Raw genomic sequence first — 27343 nt, 5'->3', positions numbered from 1 at the left:
TCTATAATGCAATCAACACACTTTGACTTAGGACCAACATTTTCCTAAATATCTAAGTTACCCGCCTCTGCTGCTCACCTCGTGATTTAAAGCTCTGTCACACTAGCACAGCCTGTAGATCAATTTCTCCCCACATATTCAAAAACCTTCAAAGACAGAACAAATACCATACCTGGCTTGTAGTTCCAATGATCTCTTTTTTCCTGTTATGGAAAATGTATGAGCCACATTTTGCTTGGCAATTTCTTGGACCTGTAAAAAGTACATCAGCTTTTTAATCATTGACCTTGTCTTTCCAATATTTTTAAAGACTTACAAATACAGTCATTCTTTGAAATGCTTAGTCGAAAGGATCATTTGGAATAAAGAACAGAGGCAGAAAAAATAAGGGACTATTTCCATAGTTACCTGTCTTGCTACAAAACTTGTGGGTCCTATCACCAAGCAGACTCCTACAGGACTAGGGGGAGAAAGTGGCTCCTATGCCAGCCAGGGGACAAGGTAAGGCTCTCAATCCAAACATGTCACACAGCCACCATTATTCTGCTCCCCTCTGAATGATTCTTATAAAACTTTTTAAAACTCAACTGTCAGAGACTGAAATGTTATAATTTAAGTCTTAAACATCTTCATGAAAGACTTTTCCCTGTTGTAGCAAATCTTCACAAAAGCTATACAGAGAAAACCACCAAAAGGAAACCCTGAATGGATTCATACACTGCTCATTGATGAAGGTAAGACAAAGTGACTCAGGGGAGAATAATTCACTGAAGGATCAAGCTTAGCACCTTCGGAGTGGAGGCCACAGCACCAGGGCTATCAGCTGCTATGCTTGACCAGACCTCACACCAAAGGATGGGGGGTGAAGAGGTTTTAGATGTGTGATGAAAAGGCTCTTCTCCAAGCAGTGAACGCCCATCCTCTGCTCTGCAGGGGAGCTCAGCTGTACGCCCTGTCACCCTGGGAAAAGTCACATCCACAGGAAGGACAGCAGAGTCATGGCCCATCAAAGACCTCCCAAAGGGATCCCCAGACCCTGCACCAGAGATGATGCATCAGATCCACAGTGTTGCAAGGGACAGTGTCAAACTTGCTCTACGGGGCAGGCACATGGGCATTCCCACCTGGCCCAAACCACTTTATTAACCCACTGGATTCCATACTTTTCGATGATGGGCAGCAGGGGGATTTTCACCACCAAGAGCAGATGGAAGGGAGCAACGAGAAGTTGCTGGGACCCTGGGGAGGGTGATAAGGGTGATATGTTTCCACCTAACCCCTGTCACCCTCTCCCTGTGCCCCCACCCATGCACACTTCTTTTTCTATTTCTTTCCTTCTTTTCTCTTTCTTTCTCTTTGCCTCTTTTACTATTAAATAAAATACATCACTACTTTGGCATCAGCATCTAACCTTGTTTGGTTTTAATCAAGCTTTGGTTTTAATCAAGCTTCTGAGTTAGATCCATTTTATTCACAGAGGTTTAGTTTCCTTTGGTCTTCGGCGTTAAGCTGGTTTGTAACACTAACCAACCAAAAAGCCCAAAAAGAGATAGAACCATAGAATCATTAAGGTTGGAAAAGACCTTTAGGATCCTCAAGTCCAACCATCAAAACAGCACCATCACATTCACCACAAAACCATGTTCTCAAGTGTCACATCCACGTTTTTTGAACAGTTCAGGAGGGGGGGATTTCACCACTTCCCTGGGCAGCCTGTGCCAGGGCTGCACAACAATTTCAGTGAAGAAATATTCCCTAATAACCAACCTAAACCTCCCTTGGTGCAACTTGAGGCCACTTCCTTTCATCCTGTCACCCCTGTGAAGAGGCCAACCCTCACCTGGCTACACCCACCTTTCAGGCAGTTGTAGAAAGCAAGAAGATCTCACTCTCATCTCCAGACAGAATCCCCCCAGCTCCCTCATCAGATTTGTGCTCCAGACCTTTTCCCACCTCTGTTGTGCTTTTCTAGACACACTCTAACTCTTTAAGGTCTTTCTCATAGTGGAAAACCTTCATTGATCCAAAGTGGTCCAAAGCTAGGTTTTAGAATTTTATTATATTTTTACATTCATATAATGTTATGTGTTTGGATCAAAAGCTATCAAGAAGCATTAAAAAAAGGAAAAAAAGAATGCAAACCTGCAGTCCTGCAATGTCCATCTTCTCTCGGACACTGAACTTCTGGCCGATCAGCCTCAGTTTTGGCACACAGTACAGCACCATGCTGTTAAACTGTAACGAGGCAGGAGTTCAACTTAGGCAGTTACATGCTGGACACAGCCTGCACTGTGAAAGTTTAGAGCTCTGGTGTGTTTTTCTCTAAGAGATAGTTCTCAAGAGAGATTTAAGATGAAAGTGAGGCTGATGGATTATTACCGAAAGAAGTGGGCAGACAGAAACATCAGCCAGTAACTTCTCTCTCCTGCCCCTCCCTCTGAATCTGACTTCCTTGAAAGCCTGAGACCTCTTCTTCCAGCTAGAGCTGGCCATCTCCTGCAGGAAGGTGGTTTGGCTAGAAACCATCTCCTGTGGCACTCTGCAAAACCTCAGCCTCTGAGGAAGGAGAAGACCCCTTTGGGTCTGACAAGGCATCTGCAAAGGGCACAGCACGGAAGAAAGAAGGAATCCCTGAGGAAAAAGCTACAAGAGAAAATTGCTGCTTGGAAGGAGTAGCTGGGCTCAGCTGGTGAATGCTTTTTGTGTTTAAGCTTAGGAAGATGGAAACATACCAGAGAATCATAGATTCAAAGGATGGTTTGGGTTGGAAGAGGCCTCTCATTCTACCCCCTGCTGCGAGAAGAGACCCTTTCCACTGGACCAGTATGGTCTAAGGCCCATCCAACCTGAGCACAGCCCTGAAAATAAAAGAGCAACTAAAACACTCACCAGGAATAAATACCTATCCTGTGCTGTGCCATTCTTTGCTGAAAGTTTCTGAATGTGCCCCTCTTTAATGAGCTCATTGGCTGGATTAACAATATCCTCTTCACCACCCAGGCGCTCATAGACTTCCAAAAGCTTGTGCATCTTTTCCTGCAAGTACAAACCCACAGCAATTAAAAAAAAAATATATATTCCACGTGGTCTATTGCCCACTGTTTAATTTCTGTGGTAAATGTATGTAGGTTGAATGAAAACATTCTTTCACTTCTGCTATAGCTTTGCATTTATATTAAAACCTGTTGCATACTCTTCAGTGCTATTCCCCACTCTGGATTAGTACTGGATTAGTTATATTTGGATTGTACCATTTAATGACATTTTGTGATAAATTCATTTAGCACTTTTAGACAATTATTATTCAACAATAAATACATATCATAGAATCATGGTTGGAATCAAGGTTGAAATAGATCTCTAAGATCATCAAGTCCAAATATTAATATTTGGAACTTTAGGAGCAATGTCCAATAAAATCAATGGTCAAGTTGGAGACCTATATATTATCTATCAAATAATGGAAGCATGATTTGTTTCTTCCACTGCACCACAACAGCAGTAAGCAGCCAACATTTAATTCAGCCCACCACTAACTTCTGGAGATTTTGCTACAGCACTCACTTTCCTTTCAGTCTCGTTTGGACCTCACACAGCAAAATTATTATAGTAGCCTTTTCCAATGAGTTCTTGTGTACTAACTGAAAAAGCAACCGACATAGAAACCAATGAGCCAACAAGTCGTTTCATATTGATATCTGCAGAGATACTGCACACAGCCCCCAGGAAAAGAGTTGTTAGATGCCCCAAACCAGAAAAATTTTCACCAAAATATATCCTTATCAAGAGAATATGCCAGACTCAAATAGAAACAGAGGGTTCCCTGTGTTTTCAGACATACAGACAGTACACAGACATCAATTAGCTACTTCCCCACAGCCAAAGGAAACGTGGTCTCATGGTGTCCACACAAGCTGGGGGAGGAAGTAATGGTCTGACAGGGAAGAAACCTTGGATCCCCAAATTTTCAATGGGTGTTAAGACATACACAACATTTCAGGTTTGATACATTGATACAAGATGTCCTGATACTCCTGGTGCACCAAAGGGATAACATCTGCAGGGATAAAGCCCTTTCATGTTAATGGCAATGCACTACCTCTTCTATATGTAAAATATGTGCTAATGTCCAAAATCTCCAGTCTGTGTCTAGCTTTTAAAGCACAGCTTTTTGAAGCTACTGATACAGGCAAGATTCTGTGCACTTAAGATGAGTCAAAAGCAAATGAAAGCAACTTTTGTTATGTTAAAGAACTGTAGGACTAAAAATCCAGTGTGAAAATCTGCAAGAACACCCTTGTGAATGGGCCTAATTGGAATACTTGCAGTACTTTACCAGGAAAAGCAAATAATGAGTTTTATAAAGGTTTCCTTTTTCAACTCATTGGGTCCTTAAGAATGAGGGAAGTGGAATTTAAGCTCAACAACCGACAGAAAACCACGTGTACAATAAAAAATTCAGACATGCCACATCAAGCCTGACTGACAGTCAGATATTCCTCTCTTGCTACTGTAACGAGCCTGTTGCAATGGGAGGCCCTCAGTGTAGCCAAGTGATTCAGTTCCATTCTGGAATTGCCACTCACCATCTTCCGGATGGCTGCATTGGAATGGTTTGCTGCTGTTGATATCAGCTCCAGTGACTCTGCAATAAAGGTACCAATAGTTATGCATTCTCTAGATTATATCTTTTAATAGCACCTTGGGGGATGGGTTCACCCCTCTGAGTATTCTTTTTCCTTCAAAAATGATGATACATAAGCAATTATAGAGACAATCACCTCTGCTTGTTCAGCTGCTCTACATTTCATCTTTCTCTCCTAAAAATCTGATGACCCAAAGCACACAGTGACAAAGAACCCTGACCTTCTAGGAATCACCTATTAAAAATTAAGTCTCACTGAAGTCTTCCTAAGCGTATTTTTAAGACTGTTTTCCTAAAACAAGGCTTGTCTGCTTATGGTGATATGGACTCTGTTTTGGTTGAAATCAAAAAACTTCTCATAATCAAGAGAAGTCCATTTCTCCTGTTTCACCATATAAACAGAGTATCTGGCTTTCTTGGCAAGAAATACAGATTCAAATACAACACCAATTTAAAACCATTCTTCCTTTCTTCCTCTGACTACTGCAAAGATGTCCTTCTGTCTTTGTCCTTAGCCACAAAATGGATCAAAGAAAAACATCAGATCTTCTACTACAGTGAACTTCAACATATTGTCATTGTTTATTTGTCAAAGCTGCTTTCATTCCTAGAGCAGGCATTCCAACACTTTTCTTCTCAACTCCAAAAGCATTCAAAATCCCTTTGTTTGGCAATAATTTGATTAATTCAAATCTCCATTTCTATCATAGTCCTAGTTGTAAGTATCTGAACATGTGAAGAAAAAACTCTCCAAGATTTCATTGTGCTTTTAGAAAGAGAGAAGTTTACATGTACTTTCAGCATCTTTCCTGTCTGGAGATTCTTCTGGAAGTTTCTTTAAATAGTCCTTTAGGAGAAGCTCATAACGAGGAATCCTTTGCACTGGTTCAAGCATGTGATGTTGCAAAGTCAGATTTCCACACACTTCCTGTTTCTGTAATGGAGATAAAACAGGAACAGCAGGGTTTGTTTTTTTCCAGCCTTTGGGTTTAACAGCAATGAAAAATGACCATTCACATACAGCTAGAGGAGTGTATAGGACCTTCTTAAGCTATCATGGATCAATAGTCATTAGGTTGGAAAAGACCCTTGAGATGATCAAGTCCAAACATAAACCTAACACTGCCAAGGCCACCACTGAAGTCCACAAGTGCCCCATCTGCCCGTCTTTTAAATCCCTCCAGGGATGGTGATTCCATCACTGCCCTGGGCAGCCTCTGCCAGGGCTGGACAATCCTTTCCATCAAGAAATTTTCCCTAATATCCAATTTAAACCTTCCCCTGGCCCAGCCTGAGGCTGTTCCCTCTCCTCTGTCCCTGTTCCCTGGAGCAGAGTCTGATCCCCCGGCTGTCCCCTCCTGTCAGGGAGTTGTGCAGAGCCAGAAGCTTCCCCCTGAGCCTCCTTTTCTCCAGGCTGAGCTCCTTCCCCAGCTCTGTTCCCTTCTCTGGACACGCTCCAGCCCCTCAAGCTCTTTCTTGTTGTGAGGGGCCCAAAACTGACCCCAGGACTGGAGGTGGGGTCTCAGCAGTACCAGCACAGGGGATGGGCACTGTCCTGCTCCTGCTGCCACACCAGGGCTGCAACAGGCCAAGGTGCCCTGGTCCTTCTTGCCCAGCTGGACTCCTGTTCAGCCACTGCCACCAGCACCCCCAGGGCCTTTCCTGCCAGGCCCTTTCCAGCCCCTCTGGCTCAGCCTGGAGCTGCAGAGGCTGCTGTGACCCAAGGACAGGACCTGGCACTTGGCCCTGTTCAACCTCAGGCCACTGGCCTCAGACCCAGCCTATCCAGATAAAACCTATGGAGCCTTCTTGCCTGACAGCAGTGATCAAAGCTGGCAGGTTTTATATGAACCTTCATCCCATGTCTAGCATTTTCTGCTAATATGCAACTACCTTCTTTCAGAAGGCTCAGAAAAGCTCTTCCCATCCATGGCCCTGCGCAGTGTTGTTCTCCCAACTACACTAAATCAGAGCACCCTCCAGGGATGTACTGCTTGCCAGAGTTCACTGTATGAGCAGCAGAAACACTGCTCACACACCAGATTTGAAAGGCAGAGCTCTCTCAAATTCTACTTCTTTCTTTTCTTGGCCAAGAAGGGGAGGAGGTTTGATTACATTAAACATCATCCGATAAGGCACTGATGTGCTCTGCATACAATGGCACTGAGTATTGCAGTGTACCTGCTTTCATAGGATCCTGTGAAGCAAAAGAATATTTCTGTTTAAAAGAAGGGAGATGAGAATCTCAGTCAGAACCAGTAACTTGCTTTAAAGCACACAAGAAATTTCTGCTAGTGATGCAATCTGACTCCACAGAAGCATATTAACAACAGACACACACAAGCTCTTCTACACAGCATTACTTTTACATCAGCCCACTAATGTCTGGGTCTGTTCTACAGTAAACAGTTTCTCTACAATGTTAGTTTCACTGTGCATTTCTCAGAGAAAGAAACTTCTTTCAAGTATCTGCAATTTCCTCGTAAATATTGTAGCCCACAGCACACTGCTGACTTGCTCCATTCTCACAGTAAGGCTGGAAATAATGGGATGAATGTCTGAGAGAAAAATATTAGCTATCTTTCCAGAAATTCAAAGGACTAAACTTGATACGTCACAGTCATCAACTTATTAGTAACATTTGATTTTTGTTTTCTGCTTTCCCTAATTTAATATAATTAGTAACTTAGATGTCTTAACCTATATATTATATATTTATACTATTATATATTATATATACACACTATTCCATTAGCAGCTAAGGTAGACAGTGCATCCCCGAAGAATACAAAACATTTCAACTGGTATGTTGAAAACTATCAGTTTTCAGTTATCAGTTTTATCAGGCTTTTGTTAGTATAGAGATATGTTAGATGAATGGACTAAGCATTCTGGGTCCAATCTCTGCCTTCTTCAGCTATGATCACCGAGCAATGGAGCAAAAGGTGCTGTGTAGGTGTGACTAAATAACTTACAGTGCAATTCTGTCATAAGCAGGCTTCCAAGAGGCATCTTCTGCCTGCATTGCCAGTGCCCACACTGCTGGCAAGAGTTCTGCTCAAGCAACAGCAGAGCTGCCCATGGTCTAGAACCAGTGCAGACTGACAAATAACACACATAATTTGTGTTGGAAGCTTGTTGGTGGATAGAGACAGGTGAATTTTTTCCTGTGCTATAGAGCAAACAGTGACAAATGGATTTACCCTACAGAAAATCATGGCTCGCCACTGGCTGAGGACAGCAAAACACAATGTTGGTGTGCATGCCCTTAGTGGGAGCAGGATGGGTGCAGGCAGAAAATGGGTAAGAAAAGGCCATGTGGAGCAGCAGCATGGCAGGAAAGGACTTCCCCCAGTCCTTGCTTCTCCAAACTTCTGTCTGAATCTCTGACATGGCCCTAAACCTCCAAACAGGGCCTCTCCTCTCCCAGCTTGCTAGGGGGATTACTTGATTCTGGACAGCTGCCCCAGGAACAGTCCTTCCATTTAGAGCAGGGAGCACAGCTGCCTGCTCAGCTTAACCCACTCCTTGCCAGCCCTCCCCTCCCAAAGGACGTTATCTGCTTTCCCAGGACTAGTGCAGGGATGCTCATGAATGTGCTGGAGCCTGCATCCCTTCAGCTGGCCCAGGGAACGAGCAGGATGGAGCAGTTCTATGGATACATCAGCATAACCAGAGCTCTTCCCCTCTCCCTGCATAGCTTTCTGTGCAATTATCAGAAAATACGTGAAAATCCCTCTTAAGCATCCTCCTGTGCAGCTGTGATCCTGAAAGCTGCATGCCACTTTGGAAGCCTCAGGAAAACCAAACAGCAGATGCTGTCAGTGACATATCTAAACTTAAGCCCACCTACCTCAGAATGAATATGTATTTATTTAAAAAAATTAAAGTCAGAAATGAGAAAACAAATCCAAAAGAATCAGAATTGCTGGGCCAAAGGTGAAGTTTCATTCTGTGACTTCTGATACTTCTCTTGAACTATAGAAACATGGAATGGTTTGGGTTGGAAGGGACCATCCAGTCCAACCCCCATCCATTGTCTCAGACTGCTCCAAGCCCCATCCAGCCTGGTCTTGAAAACTTCTAGGGATAAGGGCAGCCATATCTTCTCCAGGCAGTCTGTACCTGGGTCTCACCACCCGCATGGGGAAAAATTACTTTCCAATATCCCATCGAACCCTGCCCTCTGTTAGTTTAAAGCCATATGTAAAATTAAAGAAAAAAAAAAAAAAGGTAGAAAAAAAGCTGTGTGAGAAATCTGTGTACCAGCAAAAGAAAAGAATGCCACTAAAACTGTGTATCTTTAGTATTAGTGTCTTATTATCTTGACAACATGTGCCAAGAACTGGGAAACAAATAAACACACTTAAGTAAGGATCTCTCACTCCTGGTTCTGGCCAGCAGAGAGTTAGTTATTTTATAGTAGCCAGGAGGGGGTGTGGCAAGGCCCTCAGTGTTATTGGATAACACCTCAGGTCATTGCCAGGCTGGAAGAGAGGGTATCACTTGAGAGAAGGTTCCTTATGATGGAAGCAAGTGTGGCACGTGGAGCAGTTCGGGTGATGCGAGTCCTGGCTGGAGGGAGTGGTTTGGGTGATGTGGCTACAGCTGGATTGAGTTCTGCATTCTCTCTTTATTTACTTTTATTATTAATATTGTTGCTCTTACTGTTTGTTTTCTTATTTCATTGGTGTTTCCAGTAAATTGTTCTTACCTCAACCCACGATTTTTGCCTTTTGTGCCTCCAGCTCTCCTCTTTAGATGCTTCAGGGGGAGGAGGAGGAGAGAGGGGGAAAAAGGGCAGAGGAGGGAAGCAAAGGAGTGGCAGTGTGATTTTGGAGTCTCTAAATTGAGGAGTATCATTCCTAAACCATTACAGTCTCCAAGTCCTATTATGCCAACTAACAACATACCTGTATATTCTGAACAACGTCTTTGAAGGGAGAGGACCGCTGCATACATGTGTTCACTATGTCCATTGCCCTGTCAAAGTTCTTTACATATTCTCCATACATTTTCAGAAAAGGAGCAAGTTTCTGCAGGATATCCCCTAGCCGTGGGTTGACACTCCTATTGTAAAGAGACAGGTAAGTACTGAAATCTCTGGAAATCCATGGTATCTTCAGAGAGAAAACACAGCCGTAAGATTTCCACAGTTGTCTCCCACATGCACAAGCACTTACACATACATGCAATCAAGACAGGCTAAGCTTAAGGTAATCTATACAATATCCTAGATGAAACTTCAAACAAGAATCCTGATGTACAAGGTCCCACATGAACACATAGTGAACGTGATATTTCTGCCCTCACTGTCTTAAGAGCAGACTGACTACACATCATTAAAGCAACATCTAGATATGTCTTCTGCCCAGCACAAAATCTTGTGGGAAACTTCTACTTATTAAAAATACTCTTTTCCACTGCTGCCAAATATCTGAACGGGTTTTAATGCAAAGAGAGGGTTCAGTTCAGCTGGGTAATCCCTAGGGGCCAGTAACCCCACGTTGGAGCAGTAGTAGCTACACACGTCTCTCCTCCAAAGTCAGGGCCAGGCAGAGAGCAGCCATTTTTCCCTGGTCTGCCTGAGCAAGACCCTCTTTAACCAGCTGATAAGCTTCTATCCTCTTCTGACTCCCAGACACTGGAGTTTTCCTCCCTTTTGTTGCAGCTGTCTCAGCAAGTGTAAATCTGGCAGAGAGGCGCTGAGATTCATTAATTCCTTCTGGTCACTGATGAACGTGTGAACACTGGACTCAGCCAAGAGAGAGGCAAGCTCTGGTCTTGTCTTGGTCAATCAGGGTACCTGGAAGGGTCAGCACAATCTGCACCTGCCACTGCAGGACACTGTGCAGCCAGTGTGTCCCCTCAAATGGGGTTTCCTAGATCTGACTTAGAATCAACCTTTCTACCTATCACTGCATTTCTGCCTTATCTACAACTTACAGAATGACAAAATCATTAGGGTTGGAAAAGACCTCTAAAATCAACAGGTCCCCCCTTCAAATTATTATAGTAGCTAAATTTCAACTGGTATTTGAAAATATTTATTTCAGCTATGGTGCCAAAACAAGCAATTTCATTCCTTCCTAGTACTGTAATTTCATAGTACTACAATAATAGGAGAGTGGGAGTAATCAAAACAGCTCTGGCAATACTTTGAACTGAAAATATGCTCACAATGTGTTCTGAAAATTTTGAGTGCTCAGGCCTACTCTTTAGGTTGGAAATGTCTGAGAGATTTCACATTAATATATTAAATAACTAACATAACTACTGTATTAAACAATAAAAAAATTGGGAGTTTTTTAAGGACTAGGCCTTATGGTTGCTACAATTTCTTGAAAATGTATTTTTAAAATAATTGTAATGACAGCTACCTACCATTCTTGTGTAATTCTTGTTTTGAGCTCAGGAAGAAGAAATTGTCCATGAAAACAATAGATGGAAGAAATATTTGAGAAGATGCCTGTTATCACGTCAGATGAAATCCCTGCTTCAGACAATTTAGTGCAAAAAACCTGCAGGAGGTAACAACACAGTACCAACATTTTTAGACTAAAAACACTGCTAGACATACTGATTTTAGATTGCAGTTTTGAAAAGCTGACTGCTTAGAACAGAGCTGCAGATTTTGATCCCTGGTAGCCAGTCCTTGGAGTCTTCAGGAGGTTCGCAAAACTTAAGCCCATTGTCACCCAGGGTTAGACATATCACTATAGGCTACAGAAAAACACTAGGAAAATCTGAGCTGTAATTCAAAAAGGATTGAAATGACCAAGAAGATCAGACATCACATATTTGGAAGCGCAAGATGGAAGGAACATCCAACCCCTGAAAAGCATTTACTGCTATTTACACAAAGCAAAATAAACCATGTGATTGGATTTTAATCAGTAGGAAAAGTTACACTATACTAAACAAATGGAAATATATTCCCTAGATTTCTATGGTCTAGAAACAGCTTCTGTTCATCTAACACAAACACTGCAGGTATTCCATAGAGCTCCAAGTGTTGCAGGGTGAAGAGTTCTCCAAGTTATAGCTTCTAACAACATTTCTAGCCAGGTGACAGTTTTCTATTTTTATTTTTCTTCTACGCATTTTTAAAAAACACTTGACTAGCAATGTGTCTTGTCCTCATTTTTATTTCTTTCCTGCACATTCATGGGTTTTTTCTTTGATGCAATTATAGAAAGGCCTGACTTGTGTAGTGTCAACTCAAAGTCTATGGGGAAGAGAGTTCAGACTCATTACATCAATTTCACTTAATCCCCATGTGTAAACATGATGGACAACAATGACAAAACACAGTGGTAAAAAAGCAGTTTGCTGTAGGCATGGGCTGACATATGTGGCCTGATTTTAGTAAAACTTCAACTTCTTGCACATCAAAGAGCAATCACAAATTTCATCATTTCTAAGTGCCCTCACTGTCCCTGTGATTTCCTCTCCTCATACACCCAGGGAGGAACCAAATGCTGGCAGTGTGTGTCTTGGGCTGCTGATTTCCCATTTCCCTTTCTGCCACTCTAATCCTCTGGTTCCTTCTCAGAGAATCCTTTTGCCCAAAGCTCGCCTCTGGGACCCACGGCAAACAGCCTGGCAAGCAAACTCCATCTTCCACCTACACACAGCGTTTGTATTGAGCTATAGCTTAGGCAATGGACACGAGACATCATTGCTGTCAATGAAAAGAAAGGAGAGTTAATTCAAAATGGAATTACCTGGTCCAAGAGATGGAGTCTTTTAACATACGCTTCTTCCGTGTGGAGCAGCTCGTTGGCAATGTTGAATAGTTTTTGGGGCTCTGTACACTGAAAAAAAAGTTACAAATTACACAATCAATCTGCACCTCCACACCTAAGTTCCACTAACTGTTCTGCTTTTCATTTTGCCAGTGGCCAAAATCCCTACCAGCAGAGGAGCCTGGAGTGAAAGAGATTAATACATTTCAGAATCCACTCCACATCTCTCAAAAGATCACTTTGCTCCAGAGACATTTTTAATGCTATTCTCTGAAAGAGCAATTAGTAATGCAATCTGTGGCTAGTCAGGACATCACTTGAGTTCATTACGGCTTTATAAAAAGAACCAGAAACACCCTCTAAACCTGGAAATCAGTCTATTTGAAAAACAAGGCAACAGGCTGTAAATCAACTGTTCTCCTTTTTGGACCCAGATCCTGTAACTAAAATGAAAACTAGAAACCAGGATGTTCAGCCAGATTTCTACCCCTGCCAGCACAACATTACTCTCTATGGCATAGTTTTTAAGATTCTTGTGCAGCTTTAAACATGGGCCAATTTCCTGGAAAGTATTTTCAGCAAGGGAACCCAAGTCACTCAGTGAAGCCTTTCATTAAGCTCATTAAAAAAAAATAAAATTAGAAAGGACTACTTGAAAACTCTAAATACAGTTATAAAGCACTGACTTCAGGCACAGCTCAGCCAAAAGCTACATACATAGACCTTTCCCTCACTAAGTGCTTAAAAATACCTGAATTACTAGAATACAGGCTTAGGCTTTCCAACCATCTTTTAAAGTGTTAGACTTTAAACACTGTGCCTACTTATAATCAAACTAGTTCAGAACAGAGCATTAGCAGGCTTGTGTTCAGGAACACAGGCATGGAAAATGGGCAGCAAGGATGATCAAATGTAGGGAAACTATACTGGACTGGATCCAAAAAGAAAGACAAATGAGATGAAGGTAAGAGGAGCATTAATGATTTCTGGAATGGAGAACATTGACTGGGTGCAATTAATCACTATTTCTATGGGAAAACTGAAGGACATCAAATAAAATCATCAAGGTGCTACTTCAGGGGCTGCTTCCTCATGCAACAACACTGCTGGCAGCAACCTTCACACAGGTTCACAAAAGAACCAGAAATACCCATAGAGGAAAAATTCAGCTGAAGTCTATTAAACACATGGGGCAATTTCCAGCTCAGGAAGTACCTGGGCCTGTCACCAGCAGCAGTGCTCCATCCCAGATGCCTGTCTCTGGTGCTCGCATTTGGGGCAAGGACTTCTAGATATAACCCTGTGGGTCACCATCAGATTGTTGGAAAATATCAAATAAAGGCTCTTTTTAAGCTTCTTCAACATCACCTTAGTTTGTTGCCAAATAAAGTTGATGAGAAAAATTTAAACACCTACCCTCCACACACATTCAGACAAACTGCAGTACAACTGAAAACCTCAAAGGCTTTTCAAAGCAAGTCATGATCTTCAACAAATCAGACCCACGTAGTTATCCTACCCATGTAATTATCCTACATGGAATGAAGATGCCACTTGGCATGAAGTACCCACAGCTCCATGATGCAAGTATTATTGAAGGAAAAGGAATAGCTTTTCTTTATTTGAAGCAACCCCTCTTTTTCCAGGCATAAATCTGAAGATAGGCAAACATGCCATGAGTGAAAGTTTTGACACGGACTCTCTCTGCCTTGCCTCTCAAATTATTCCAAATCAGTTCAAATATTCTTTTAAGCTCTTTCAACATGCTACACAACATCTGTCTCTGTTCAATATGTATAAATATTTAGGGGAGGAGAAAAAAAATCACAGCACAATAAGGTTTGAAATTGCTCCAAGTAGATACATCTTATTCAGTTTACACTGAAGTGCATTGCTGGCCAGTCAAACCCAGTAACTACAAGGATCTCTCACTGAGAAAGAACTTATCTGCTGGTTTTGCTGGGCACAAGGAAGCGCTCAAATGAAAAGCACTGATGCAAACAGCTGGCATGCCAGCCACCAAGAGCACCCTTCGAGTTGTTTGAATTCAGAATTGGAAAAATACTTCTTTCCAACCAAATACATTTGTACTCAGAAGTAAATCTTTACATAGCACAGGTGCTTTTTAACCTCCTGACCTTCACCATCTGCAATTCAGTTTATATTTCAAGAAAACTTGCTGACATCTGCTTAAATACCAAACAAGGGCTTAATAAATTCGGCTTAAGCTCAGTTTTACAGTGACTCTATCTTCAGCTGCTCTCTCTGCTAGGCAGAGAGATAGGCACAATTTTTCAGACAAATTTGAAACATATTTGCCTTACAACGGGCATAACATTTTAAATTAAATTGTAGATTAATTAATTGTGAGGCAGCCCCATTTTTCTAAGCTCATTTAGTGCTATGGCAGGATAGCTTTAACACAGCCTGAGTCATCCTTCAGTTCACTAGAAATGAGATATTTAATGGTCCATGTTTCTAAAGGAAAAGTAAAATAAATCTACAAACTGAGATTATGCTCTGCTTTGCACAGTGCTCACCACAGCCACAGCTCCTGTGCAGTCATTCACTGGAACCTTATACCTACTGCACAGGACGGATGGAACAGTGGCGCTGGTGGGGTGACAAGAAAGATGAGCAAACTGACGAGGGAGGTGTTGCCTTCACAACACAGAAAGTTCACTCCAGTGCTCAAAGCAGCATGATGCACCTTCACTTCTTTGTGGAAGATTCAAAAATTCATTTTCAGCTGCAACTGTCCATAAAACATTTTAAATAAAAGGAAACAACAGCCTGAAATCAAACAGAACCAGCTTCTCATGAAGGTCAGATTCACACCTGGAATGCATTTGCACCTCAAATCTTGCAACCATTTTTCATACAAGGGGTGTGCACAACTATATTCAGTCAGCATGGGTCTCTCACAGGGCTTTCAGCAAAGCTTACAAGAGAGCTGCTGGGATAGAGCTTAGGTTAAAATCATACACGATCATGCTTCATAACCCCACCAGTCAGCCCGGCAAAGAACACAAAAATCCCAGAAAGATTATAGACCACTTCCTACTCGACAACGCTGAAAACAATACAGAAAAGTTATCCAATGAGTTAGGATATCTTTGGTTGTCTTTGCTGCACTGAAGTCACATTTTCCTTAAGATATTTAAACCAAGTATGATTATGATGATGATGGCATATTTGAATTTTCTCAACCATCATTATGACTAAAATATTGACATATGGACTTTTTTTTCAGAATATACGTGGAGATAACCTCACCCAAAGGTCTGAGTAGCAGGGCTGCAGGCCAAATTTTACAACACACACTGGATAATGAAATCCGATGTGAAACTCCAGGCATGTACAGGCAGAATGGGAGCATGTCCATGAATGCATGAGACCCATGTGGGACACCACTGTTACTATTTACACAATAGGAAGCAGAACAGAGGGAGAAAAGCATTTTTTTGTGATTTCAAATGAGCATATTTTACTCTTAGTGAAAGAAATACCTAAATAAAAAACTGTGAAGCACTGATACCCCTCTCAGAAGCATTACTCAGACTCTCAGGCAGTCAGTAGGTCTTGCGACTTTGGAGCTTGACAATCCCTCAGTCTCATGCCACTTCTTTTCTTTGTAATCATCTTTGTAATCATCCAGGTTAATGTGCATCACTTCCTAGAGCTCCTGATATTTTCTGAGACATTATAAAAACTAATAAGCTCCTCTTGATTAATTTTAATTTTGATAAAAGATAACTGGAAATTGCAGTAAGCCACTCCTGAGATTTTAAAATTTGTGCTAATAATGAGTCCTGTTAGACTGCTGCAGACTCCTAAAGAAAGCCACATCACTGTATACCTAAACCTAGACTAAATAAAACACCACCAGTCACATACCAGGAAGGTTATCTTCCCCAGCCATGGGCTGTGTGAAATCTTGGGCGGAAGATGGAGAGATGACTGAAGTAGAAAAGAACAGTTATTCATGAGCTTTACTTACGCTGATATGCTAGGAGTTACTGAGCCATCATTAAATCACTCTGCAGCTGTACTTATGCATTCGCCTCCAACTATAAGAATTTTCATATTTAACAATACCACTGGTTACCTCCATGGTGCAGCTGAACGACCTGGTACTAGGGGTAGGAGGAGGAATGCAGGAAAAAGACACTCTCTCCCAACTTAAGGCTTTCTGAAGGAGATGAGGTTTCCCCAGCTCCCAAGTCAGCAGCTGATGCCAACTGAATTCTCCTGTCTTCCTCCAAGCAAGAAAATTATCAGTTTTGTTAAGGGTGATGAGAAATTCCAGCCTAAGAATAATCATGAAACAAGACAATTCTGAATCACATTAGCTCTCCTCGCTTCACTCTAGCCCTGAGTCCACAGTACCTCATATCCGCAACAGAATCGAAGATGGGAGCAGGAAATGACCTCAAACTGCATCAGGGGAGGTTTAGATTGGATATTAGGAAAAAGTTTCTTCACTGAACGGTCAGGCATTGGAAGAGGCTGCCCAGGGAAGTGATGGAGGCAGTCACTGCCCTGTAAGCGTTCAAAAAACAGGTAAATGTGGTGCTTAGGGACAGAGTGTAGTGGTGGACCTGTCAGTGTTAGACTAGTGGTTGAACTCAATGATCTTAGAGGTGTTTTCCAATCATAATGATTCGGTGATTTTATGTGGACACATGACACAGAAATCAGCTTCACCCAATGTGTCCCCAGAAGAGGGCACAATCTTTACACTGAAAAAGCAGGAGCTGCTCCCTCAGCCTTCCTCCTCTATGTGGCTGCAAAAGCAAGATGACTTAGTGTAGCTTGGTGAGCCTCAAAACTGCCTTTTGGAAGGAGAAACCAACTCAAACTACAAGGGAAAACCTGCAGTGCATCACATAAATGCACATCAGTAGGAAGGGTAATACAAAAAACCCCAAAACACACGAGTTTTCTTCTGGAGATACCTCTCTCATAAACTCACCAGGTGAGTTCCAGAGAATTACAGGCTCATAATTCTGTGTTTTTTCATTCTTATTTCCTACTACATGGACACAATATAAGGAACAAGACTTAAGAACAGCCATCAAATAATCAAAGTCTTACAAAACATTGGTATTTGTCAATAGAGCACTTCTTAATCATATGGCAAAGTCTTCAGTTGGGGTTTTCACACTTCGTTTGATACAGGATTGCTAGTCCAGACTGCAAATTTAATTATCAGATTAGAGACTTTTTTATGTAATGTATTATTTTCCAGGAGTTGGACTTTGATGATTGTTATGGGTTCCTTCCAACTCAGGAAATTGTATGATTGTATGGTTTCTTGCTGGCGTGTTACAACTAATAACGTTTCCCTGGCTCACATGCACCTACATACACATTATGACTACAAAATAATTAAAGTACGTCACATTGTGTGCATATATAAAAACACTTGTCAAGCTCTGAGGTACAGAACTTGCATGCCATGTTCATAATTCTTTTACAATCACCAGATGATTGACCTAGAAACTAAGAAATGCATTCTAATGTCCACATTTCTGAAGGGGCAAGCCCTTGACAGCGTTGGGGGTTGGATTTTTGTTCTCTTACTGTGTCAGTTTAAAGAATTTTTCCCATTATCATGCTAACAGGGCCTGCCAGGTTACACTCATGCTCTTTTGACGACTCTAGACAAAGAGGTAGGCGACGGGGGGGGGGGGGGGGGGGGGGGGGGGGGGGAGGGGAGGAGCGCGCTGCTCATCCTTCTGGCGAGCTCGGAGGAGGGGGACTGCTCCCCACGTGGTGAAAACGGGAGGAAGCCAGGCACTCTGCGATGGACACTGCCCCTGTATCTGCTCCTCTCCAGCCTCCCAGCCCTGAGGACACAGCTGACCACCAGGACTCAAACGGTGAGCGAGGAGCTGCCCCTCCAGCCCGCTCCCACCCGAGACACAGCGCGGCCGCTGCCGCCCCCGCCCCTCCCGCCGGCCACCTCCGCAGCTGTGCGGGCCCTGCCACGTCTGTCACCACCGGGAACAGACACAGGCAGAGTCTGTCTGTGGCTAAAGAAAGGACTGGAACTGAGTTATTTGCTCTGTTTTGTTGGTAATTTTTCATACCTGCTGCTGTTTCCGTTTGTATGGTTAGATATATGAGTAAAGAGCTATTACTCCTACCCCCTTATCTCTGCCTTAGAGTTCTTGATTCAAACAATTATAACACTTGGGAGGGATAGGAATTAAATCCTCTATTTCAAAGAGGAGCTTCTGCCTTTATTGGCAGACACCTGTCCTTCAAACCAGGACAGACTGACACAAATCATGATACACTTCGTGATTTCAATAGAATCACTCGATTTGTACCAACTGAGGTGTGGATGCTGCACTTCACTAGCTATAGGTCATTAGCTGCAGCTTCTCATCACAATTTTTAAAACATAAAAGATCAGAAAAATCTCATATATTAACTTTACTGTCATCATGGCTTGGGGGGAAAAAAACCCAACAAACCCAAGCAACCCCAAAAACAAACAAAAAGAACCATCAAACAAAAAGTGCAAAAAGTGGAACATTTTGCATATATTTTGCAGTATTCTGTCTTGGTTTTTTGGAAAAATCTAATCCCTTTTAGCAGCACTATTTCAAAAAAGAACTGTTTTGATAAGCTGATAATCAAATATATCTGTCATTAATTTTACACAGCTGCTGCAAATACACAACAGCATGGACTACATTAGTCTAGAATCAAAGAAAAAAATCCCTTCTCCAGCTACAGTTTCCTGAAAAGTAATGTGACATAACTACAATTAAAACAACTTATATGCACTCAAGAAATGGTCACAGCAACAAAAGCACAGGTTTCTGTAAAAAACCACTAAATTTTGTGTGAGACAAGATTTTGATCCTGCCTGTTCTACTCGGACACAAGGTCCTGACCCTGCAAGATGCACTATCCAATTAACTCTCTGAATAACACAAAGCTCCACAGAAAACAACATGCTCTAACAAGATGAATCTAGACAAACCCAAACAACAAACACAAGTTGGGAGTCTTAACCTACAAAAGTATTTGAATTTTAACAGCTTACTTCTAGCTGTGATGGATTCTCTTATATGAAATCTTTCAAAGCAAGCTGGGAACCTTTTTAAAAAACTATCTAGGTCAGGAAAAAGTTAGGACCTTCATAAAGCAGGAAATAATACTGGCTTTGATGATCTGTTGATGAAAAACCGACCAAACAAATAATCCAACAATGTATGAAAATGGCGCAAAAGACCTCTTGCCAGTGTCAAGAACTGGTTTCTGAGCACTTGATAGCAACAAACAAATTCCCTTACCTTGTTTACATCCAAATACTCTAACTTTGGGACTTCTGCTATCTCTTGCTCCTCACTGCTTCCTTCATCAATGTCACTGTCCTCGTCCTGTGTTGAGTCTCTCTTCTGCTCCACAGAGAAAGGTTTGGTGCCCTTTCTGTCAGGTTCCATCTCTCCTGGGTTCCCAGCCATGCTGGGCTTCTTCTGCTCTGTCCCTTCTTCACTGGGGAATGCTTCCCCAGCCACACTACAAGAAGGACTGTCAATGCCGCTGTCTCTGTTGGGAATTTTAACACTCCCATTCAGTTCTGCAGTTGAGTCTTTATTGCCAAGCTCTTCTTGGGGCTCTTTGCTCATAGTCACAGCAGTACAGACTTCATGGATTTTGTTATCACCTATGCTCAGTTCTTTAATTTTCATTATGTCTGTGTTAGTTAGATCCACACCGCATGGTACACTGGGCTCAGCTTCATTCAATTCAGTTTTGTCATTTGTGGAAGAGCCACTGGAAGCCACTGTGTCACAGTCACACAAGCTCATCTGCTTGGATGAGTCCAGGCCAGGTTCCATCTTAAGAGCTAAATTTAACTGGTTTCTTTGAAGAATATGCACAGGTTGCCTGTGGGTGAAGAGAATCATAGTCATATTAACACTCCATTTCATAAGTGCCCTGAAAGAGAGGGTCTAATTGTCATTTGATTCAGGTTGCATTTCTTGCACCCCACTGACAATCCCAGAAGGCAAGAGTGTGCACATCACAATAATAATGATCACCCAACAACATCCAATGAAAAGACGTCACCCCTACGTTCTACTGAAATGCCACCATCAGAATCCTGGGCCGTTAGTGCTTTCCATATCACCTTGAAGAACAGTCTAGTTTGAGGTTTGGAGAAGAAGGAATCGCCTTTAAAAAGAAGCAATTGGTTCTGGGCTCGTTTAAACAGGAACTCTCATTCTTCAACAGAACCAAGCCTTTGAGGCAACATACTTTCTGCAGAGAGGATGCATTGAAGCGTGAGAAGGCACTATTCTTCCTTTTTGAAAGACAGCAGGTTTACCCAGGTGGTAACAGTATGGTGCCTGTCTCCCTCTCCCTCTTTGTGAAAAAAGCCCCATCACTTAGCTCCATCAGGCAGATTTGTTCTTCATGGAAACTTTTCATATATTTGTAAAATGAGCTGGCTTTACAGCAAAGTACATGTATTTTATCCAATCAAGTGTCTTTCATATACAAAGTTTCAGAACAGCTGTTGTTCTACATGATGTTGTTTCACAGTACCCTCTACCCTTCCCTGCCTCCAAGAACCAATATCTGATGTTTATTGTATCTTTTTGACAGAAAATTCAATTATTTAATATCATAACAACCAAGTTCCTATGATGCAATTCCCACATCAAGCCAACTTACTGAAAGCAGACTGTGGGCTATTTGCCTCTGCTAGAATCTTACCAAATTCAGCAGATCTTAAGCTCCTTAAGCATAACTGTACGCTACAAACTAAAAGTCAAAGCTTTTATTAAAGAGATACTTTGTCCTCAGTGAAGCTTTGCACTTCCAGCAGAAAACATCCCAAGAAAACTTTCTGTGTGATCATTACAGTTAATGCTTTCTACTATTAGATTCTAAGTTAAAAATGCAGAAAAGGGAGAAGAAAGCAGATCTCACAAAGCCATATTTACCTAATATTTTCAAATTTCTCAATGAGTGTGTTGACTCCTGCTGATATTGGTATTTCCTCCTCTCCAGGTGCTAAGCTCCTCGATGACTTGGGATCAGCTGGCAAAGGACGAGATGGTGCAGGAGGAATTCTTTCTTGCCCAGGTTTGAGATGGACAGGCTTAGGAGGTACTAAAGAAAGAGAAGAGAAAAAACAGAAGGATAAATCTCCATCTTCTTCATCCTAAACTGGAAACAAAATCCAGATCGAGAGGTATGAACTCTTTCTTCATTCTTTATAAACAGCACAGGTGTGGTCCTGAAGTACTGCTTACACCAAAGCAAGCTGCTAAAGAAAAATTACAGGCTTCTATTTTGTATTTCTCCAGCTAGCTTAGCCGTACTAACAAACTGAGCAGCTTGCAGCACTGCACTGCTTCCTTATTACCAAACAGGATGCACAGCTTATGCTTCAGTTTGCATGTTTGCCTGCCATCTCAATCACACTAATGAGCTTCCCCTTTCATGACTTCTCAAAAGTCTGGCACCCCATTGAATCTCTTGGGAAAAAAAGGGCAGAGGGATGAACCAAATCCCAAAATAAACCATCAAAACCCAACCCCAGCATGGATTTCAGTTTGCTTGGTCCAAAATGCCACAGGCTGAACACAATGGGTTTTCTTCCTCTCATTCTCCACCCCCCCCCCCACCTCTTTCTGTGGGGTAGTAGTCTTCACAGATTTCCTTCCTCTTTTGGTTCTATGTTGAGTTGCATATGGTATAAATACAACAAGTATTGTAAGAGCTTTCACATTCTGCTTCAGGACTCACAAGGAGGCCAAGGTACAAAGCTTAACACAGTATTTTAAAAAAACAGCATTAAAATGTAATGTCATTTTTCAAAATTTATTCAGATCTTCCATCGATTGCAGAGTAAATGATTTATCATAACACAGGCAGTAAATCATGGTGACAGGTTCCCATGCTGTCATGGTTTCATATAGGGAAAGCAACTCCCATAGCGAGAATTGACACTGGAATGCAGGAAACCTCGCTGTGGGATTGTTCCCAAAGCACACACTGCATGGATAGCATTGCCAAGTCTACCATTCATTCTAGACTATCCAATGATTTGACACATTAAATGAGGAAATTCTAACTACATGTTGTATTAGAAAACAGTTTCAAGAACGGTTCTTTTCAACCATTTCTGACTCTGATCATCCATTTGGCACATGTGATCAGCATTGTAATGGGGCTTGAGTTAACAACTGTTCTGAATGTATTTCCAGGGTTACTTGCTTTAGGAGAATAAATAGAGGCATATGCACCCAAAAAGACAATTCCAATTGTGCCTTCCTTGGCACTGCATCTGCAGATGCTCTGCATCTGTTCTAAGATCTACATCAGTCTAGATGTCTGCCCTGCTCCAGCAGGTGGGCAGCTGCCATAGTAGTCCATAGCCAGACAGTGTCTGAGGTCAGTGATGAAGAGCTGTTAAAGCATTTTGGAGTTCTGAGTACAGGTCAGATTTTAAACTTCCTACATTATTTGGTTTATTTCAGCATGAAAGAATAAAATCAAATTTTCTAAAGATCTGAGCTTTAAGAGGACACTTCCTATAAGAGGACTGATTTGCCTAGTCTCCAAAACCATCTGAAATTCCTATCCTAAAATAAAGGATAGGAAGTTGTTAAAGTCCAATTTTGAAAAGACCTTTACAAGTCCTATCTTATGCAGGAATAATAGGGAAACAGGAAAAGAACATCTTCTTGCGCATAAATGGGATGGTGAAGATCTGAGTTTTGTTCACCAGGTTTTTCATGTGACCAGTGAGTATCTGGCCGTGTCTCCCCTTGTAAAAATAAAAAAAACAACCTAAAAACATGCATTCACATAGTGATCTGACCCATCTAGCCAAAGACAAGCTCTGTGCTCCTTACAGAGGGTGCATAGTTCAGCAGGCAGGCATGTCAGAACCTACCCTACATACCCCATCAGGCCTTCAAAGTTGGCCCTGATCCATAACACCCAAAGGTTTTACAGTAACACCAAAGCATTTACATTGGGTCTCACTGCTGTCCATGTAAACACTTGATGTCTTTCCCATTAGTGGATTAATCTGAATCACCTCAGATAACACACTCTGCACTGGATCAAATGGAAGCAGCAAAGCACTTTTGTTCATTCTGAATTTTTACCTACTGAAGTAATGTTGAGAAATGGAGACATCAGCATGGAGGCAAAGCCACTAACCCTTCTAAGGACTACTTAGTAAGCAAAATTTCAGCCACACCAGATGTGGTTTAAGGCCACCTGGGTCAGGGCAATCCCAGATGCAGACTGGGTGGAGAATGAATCAAGATTACTGAACAGACACTTTTACTATTCCTTTTTGTTGTCAGTAATAACAGCATTCATGGAACAACCACTAATTAAACTTGGGCTACCAAGACCTCTAGGTGAAACCTCCATAAAGACACAGACCTTGTGAGATGTTTCAAGCATGAAGTAGTATAATAATCTAGTGTTTAAGATTTACTTCCAGAAGCACAAAATACAAGGCTTTCTTTGCTGTTGTTTAAGGCTGAATTCCTTTTGTAAAGGCATTTTAATTGGGAGGGGGTAGTGGTGCAATGGCTCAGTGTGTTCAACGACAAAATATCTTCTTTTTCAGATAACAATTACCATCTATCACATGGACCCATATCTTCTAAACATTTTGGTTTATGAACTTAGTACCTTCTTGAGGCTTAGCTTCCTTTGTTCCAAACACATCTCAAACTCCCTGACTTTTGCATCCTCAATTCCCTTGAGGCTAGCACCCACTACATACATAAGTGTTATCAATTCTAAAAAGCATGAAGTGGTGAGACGAGCGCTCTTGGCAAACAGTCTGTTATTTTAATGCCAGACCATGTGTCATTTCGCTGCTGAAGAATCATGAAAACAATTTATACTCTTTCAAGAAATGTCCTGCACTTTTATTTCTTTTGTAGAATTCAGAGGTCTGGGGAGGCCAGAAGAACAGCTTGGGACCAGATGGAACACGCATCTTCCTGACTCGTCTTCCATCCTAGTTTGGGATTGCCACCTATTTGCCTATTAGCTGGTAGTTCTGTGGAAGCACCATAGCCTGCACGTTTAGCTTCTACTTCATATTTTCAAAATAATTTGTTCCATTTAGGCATTTCCTGTTGCTATATATAGTTCTTGAAACAAATGGAAAACAGACCAGGTTTAAACAGTAAGATATTATTACTTAAAATACTTCTAAAAATTTCATCAAAAGTACAAACTGTATTGTTAAATTCAACTTACAAGTCACGGTTGCATGAGGTATAACAACAGGATGAAATTTAAAGTGAAAAATTAAGTAATTGGTTATTGCTGAATCAATTTCTCTTTGAACACTTCTCTAAATGGTTACCTAACATTGGAAAACAAAGATAGTAAAACCTTATCAGGTATACATTTGTCTTGGGTTGCAATACAGGATGTGACCAAATATGTGTATTCTATCACTATCTGTTGAAACTGAGTGGAGCAGTGATCCTTATCTCTGTGGCACATACTATCTGCTAATGGGCCATCTTTAAAACCAGGTGAGACAATCATCTTCATCTTTTCCACAACCATTCTCCCTCCAGGAAGATATCATCTGCTAATGGGCCATTAAGTCCCACTGCATGACTGATAAAATTACATCCTCCCATTGGGAGATGCTCCAGCCAGGAGGAGGAGCCAAACCTTTCCTACCTAGATAAAAACTGAGATTGTGAACACCAAGATACCTTCTTGCCACTAGATTCCAGAGGAAAACTGGACCTTTCCACATCATCTTTGGATCTTCAGAGAAAAATTGCACCTTCTATAGGAGCACTGATCCAACTGAACCATGTCTGCCACTGCAGGGGGACTGCAGCCACCATTTAATGGGACTGCTACTAACACCCTGACTGACAGGGTGTCAGGTTGTATTCTGACTGGCAGTGTTTTTGTGTTTGTTCTTTGTCATACTGTATTTCTATTTTAATTTTCCTAGTGAAGAACTGTTATTCCTAATTCCCATATCTTTACCTGAGAGACCCTTAATTTCAAAATCATAATAATTTGGAGGGAGGGGGTTTCAAAGAGAAGCTTCTGCCTTTCTTGGCAGACACCTCTCCTCCAAACCAGGCCAACACTACAATGTAAAAGTAGTTGGTTTGCTATGACTCAAATTGGAACAATAATTTTAAAATATTATACTTCCTGTGCCATAGCAGCTTGTACAATTTCTAGAAGGTCAAAGCCACTTGCCTTGGGGTTTCTGTAGAGGATGCATTTTGGCCAGTGCAGTTTTGGTTTTGGGCTTCCTTCCAGCCTGGTGGAGACATTGTGCTGAGTTGATGTGCTGCAGTTCCCCACATGCTTCCAATACAGGATTGGAGTCAATGTGACACTTAATTTGAATAGGAGAACAAGGGCAACCTGAGGAAAGGAAGGAAAGAAGTCAGTATTCATTCTAATGATCCTGAAGAATATTTGTGCTACTTCTGGAAGTATATCACTCATCCAAGTTCCTGAAGAAGGGAAGAGGGGAAGGAGAGGAGTGAGCCATTCACTCACAAGTTATCACAACCCAGCCTTAATGATCCTGTTAAACTGCCTGACTGATAAGAAAGGCAGAATTTCAGCAGTCCTGTCTTTAATTAATTACCACGGATACTCAAAATAATAGAGCAAATATAAAAGTTAAAAACCATGTCAAAAGGATTTCTCTGAAATACAAGTGCTGTAGCATATAACATTATGCTACTTGATAAAATACAATTGTATTAGGATGATTCAGAAATACATTCCATCTGGTGGGAATGATACAAGTGCCATTTCTTCACATTTAATCATACACATTGCATTTTATCCCTATTTATTAATCCTCCTTTTATAAAGTATCAACATGCCTGCAAAAGGCTCTAGTGTATGAGATCTAGTCTAAGATTCTATTAATATATAATCCAGCGTCAACATGGAGAAAGAAGTGATTAATACGGTTGATGGTCTTTAGTTTTACATTCTTGATTCACTTCTGTGAAGACTCGGATAACAAACCATTATGGATCCTACAGTATTTGATCTTGATTTGATTTTGGATTTGTGGCAAGCCTTCATAAAACCCTCACATCAACTTTTCTAGTGTGTCAAGAGAACATTAAAAAAAGTTTAAAAAGGAATGTGGTTAAAAGCTGCTGCATATGAACATATAAATATATAAGGTTCTGGCAGTACTCAGAAATGAAAAATACGTCAAATTCAGAAATTTGAACATAAATGCACTAAAAAGGGCAAAGAAAACACAACAAACATTCTTTCCCTATTACCGTTTTGAAATGGACTAGCTGAATTTACCAGAATCTCGCCAGAGTGGAGGGTGGCCTGCATCACATAGAAAGGATTAATCTAAAGATGAAAAACCTTTCTCTGATGTCTTCAACAATATGGCTTTATCTTCAAAAATGCAACCTTACTTATTCACATCAACTAAATTATCCTGGATTTATATTAATGGTATTAAATCAGGATATGACCTTTTGAATAAAGCCCCTGGAGTCTGAGCCACGGACACTGTAGATTTTGTTGTCAAAAATAGATTCAGATGGCACAAATCTACTTAGTGATCTCTGCAATCCAAGTATACAATCCCTGAATTCCCTATGTATGGCTGCCAGTTGTAAATGTTTGAAGCTTCATTTATATTTCTACCACAAAAATCTTCTTTTCAGCAGATTTGAGACCAGCTATTAAGGCATCCTTGTAGTTAAAACAGGAAATGATAAATACTAGGTTCAATTCAAATATAATTTTGTTTAACAGAAAAATGCTGTGAAAACAGAGAAGATTATTAGAACAGATTAATAGAGTAATTAATAGCAAACACATCATCACTGACAGAATTTCCACTGATGGCTCAGCTCCGAGAACCAAAAACTCCCTGTGACAGCAGCTATGTTGTCAC

General features: G+C 41.3%; 1 protein-coding gene across 2 annotated transcripts in view; it reads right to left on the bottom strand.

Annotated features, from left to right (window-relative positions):
• FGD3 (FYVE, RhoGEF and PH domain containing 3) overlaps nucleotides 1–27343 on the bottom strand; it is a 94749-nt gene that overhangs the window by 20121 nt on the left and 47285 nt on the right. For both annotated transcript variants that reach the window (XM_079317509.1, XM_079317510.1), the window contains exons 2-12: nucleotides 25648–25818; nucleotides 21369–21537; nucleotides 19707–20304; nucleotides 12373–12462; nucleotides 11030–11166; nucleotides 9559–9715; nucleotides 5441–5579; nucleotides 4587–4645; nucleotides 2890–3036; nucleotides 2143–2235; nucleotides 173–252 (exon numbers count right to left, since the gene is read on the bottom strand). In XM_079317509.1, coding sequence (XP_079173635.1) covers nucleotides 173–252; nucleotides 2143–2235; nucleotides 2890–3036; nucleotides 4587–4645; nucleotides 5441–5579; nucleotides 9559–9715; nucleotides 11030–11166; nucleotides 12373–12462; nucleotides 19707–20304; nucleotides 21369–21537; nucleotides 25648–25818 — 1840 coding nt within the window. The remainder of the gene's footprint in view (nucleotides 1–172; nucleotides 253–2142; nucleotides 2236–2889; nucleotides 3037–4586; nucleotides 4646–5440; nucleotides 5580–9558; nucleotides 9716–11029; nucleotides 11167–12372; nucleotides 12463–19706; nucleotides 20305–21368; nucleotides 21538–25647; nucleotides 25819–27343) is intronic.

The sequence above is a fragment of the Erithacus rubecula genome (genome assembly GCF_903797595.1).
Source record: "Erithacus rubecula genome assembly, chromosome: 13".
Classification (NCBI taxonomy): domain Eukaryota; kingdom Metazoa; phylum Chordata; class Aves; order Passeriformes; family Muscicapidae; genus Erithacus; species Erithacus rubecula.
This window is presented reverse-complemented; position numbering and strand designations above follow the sequence as displayed.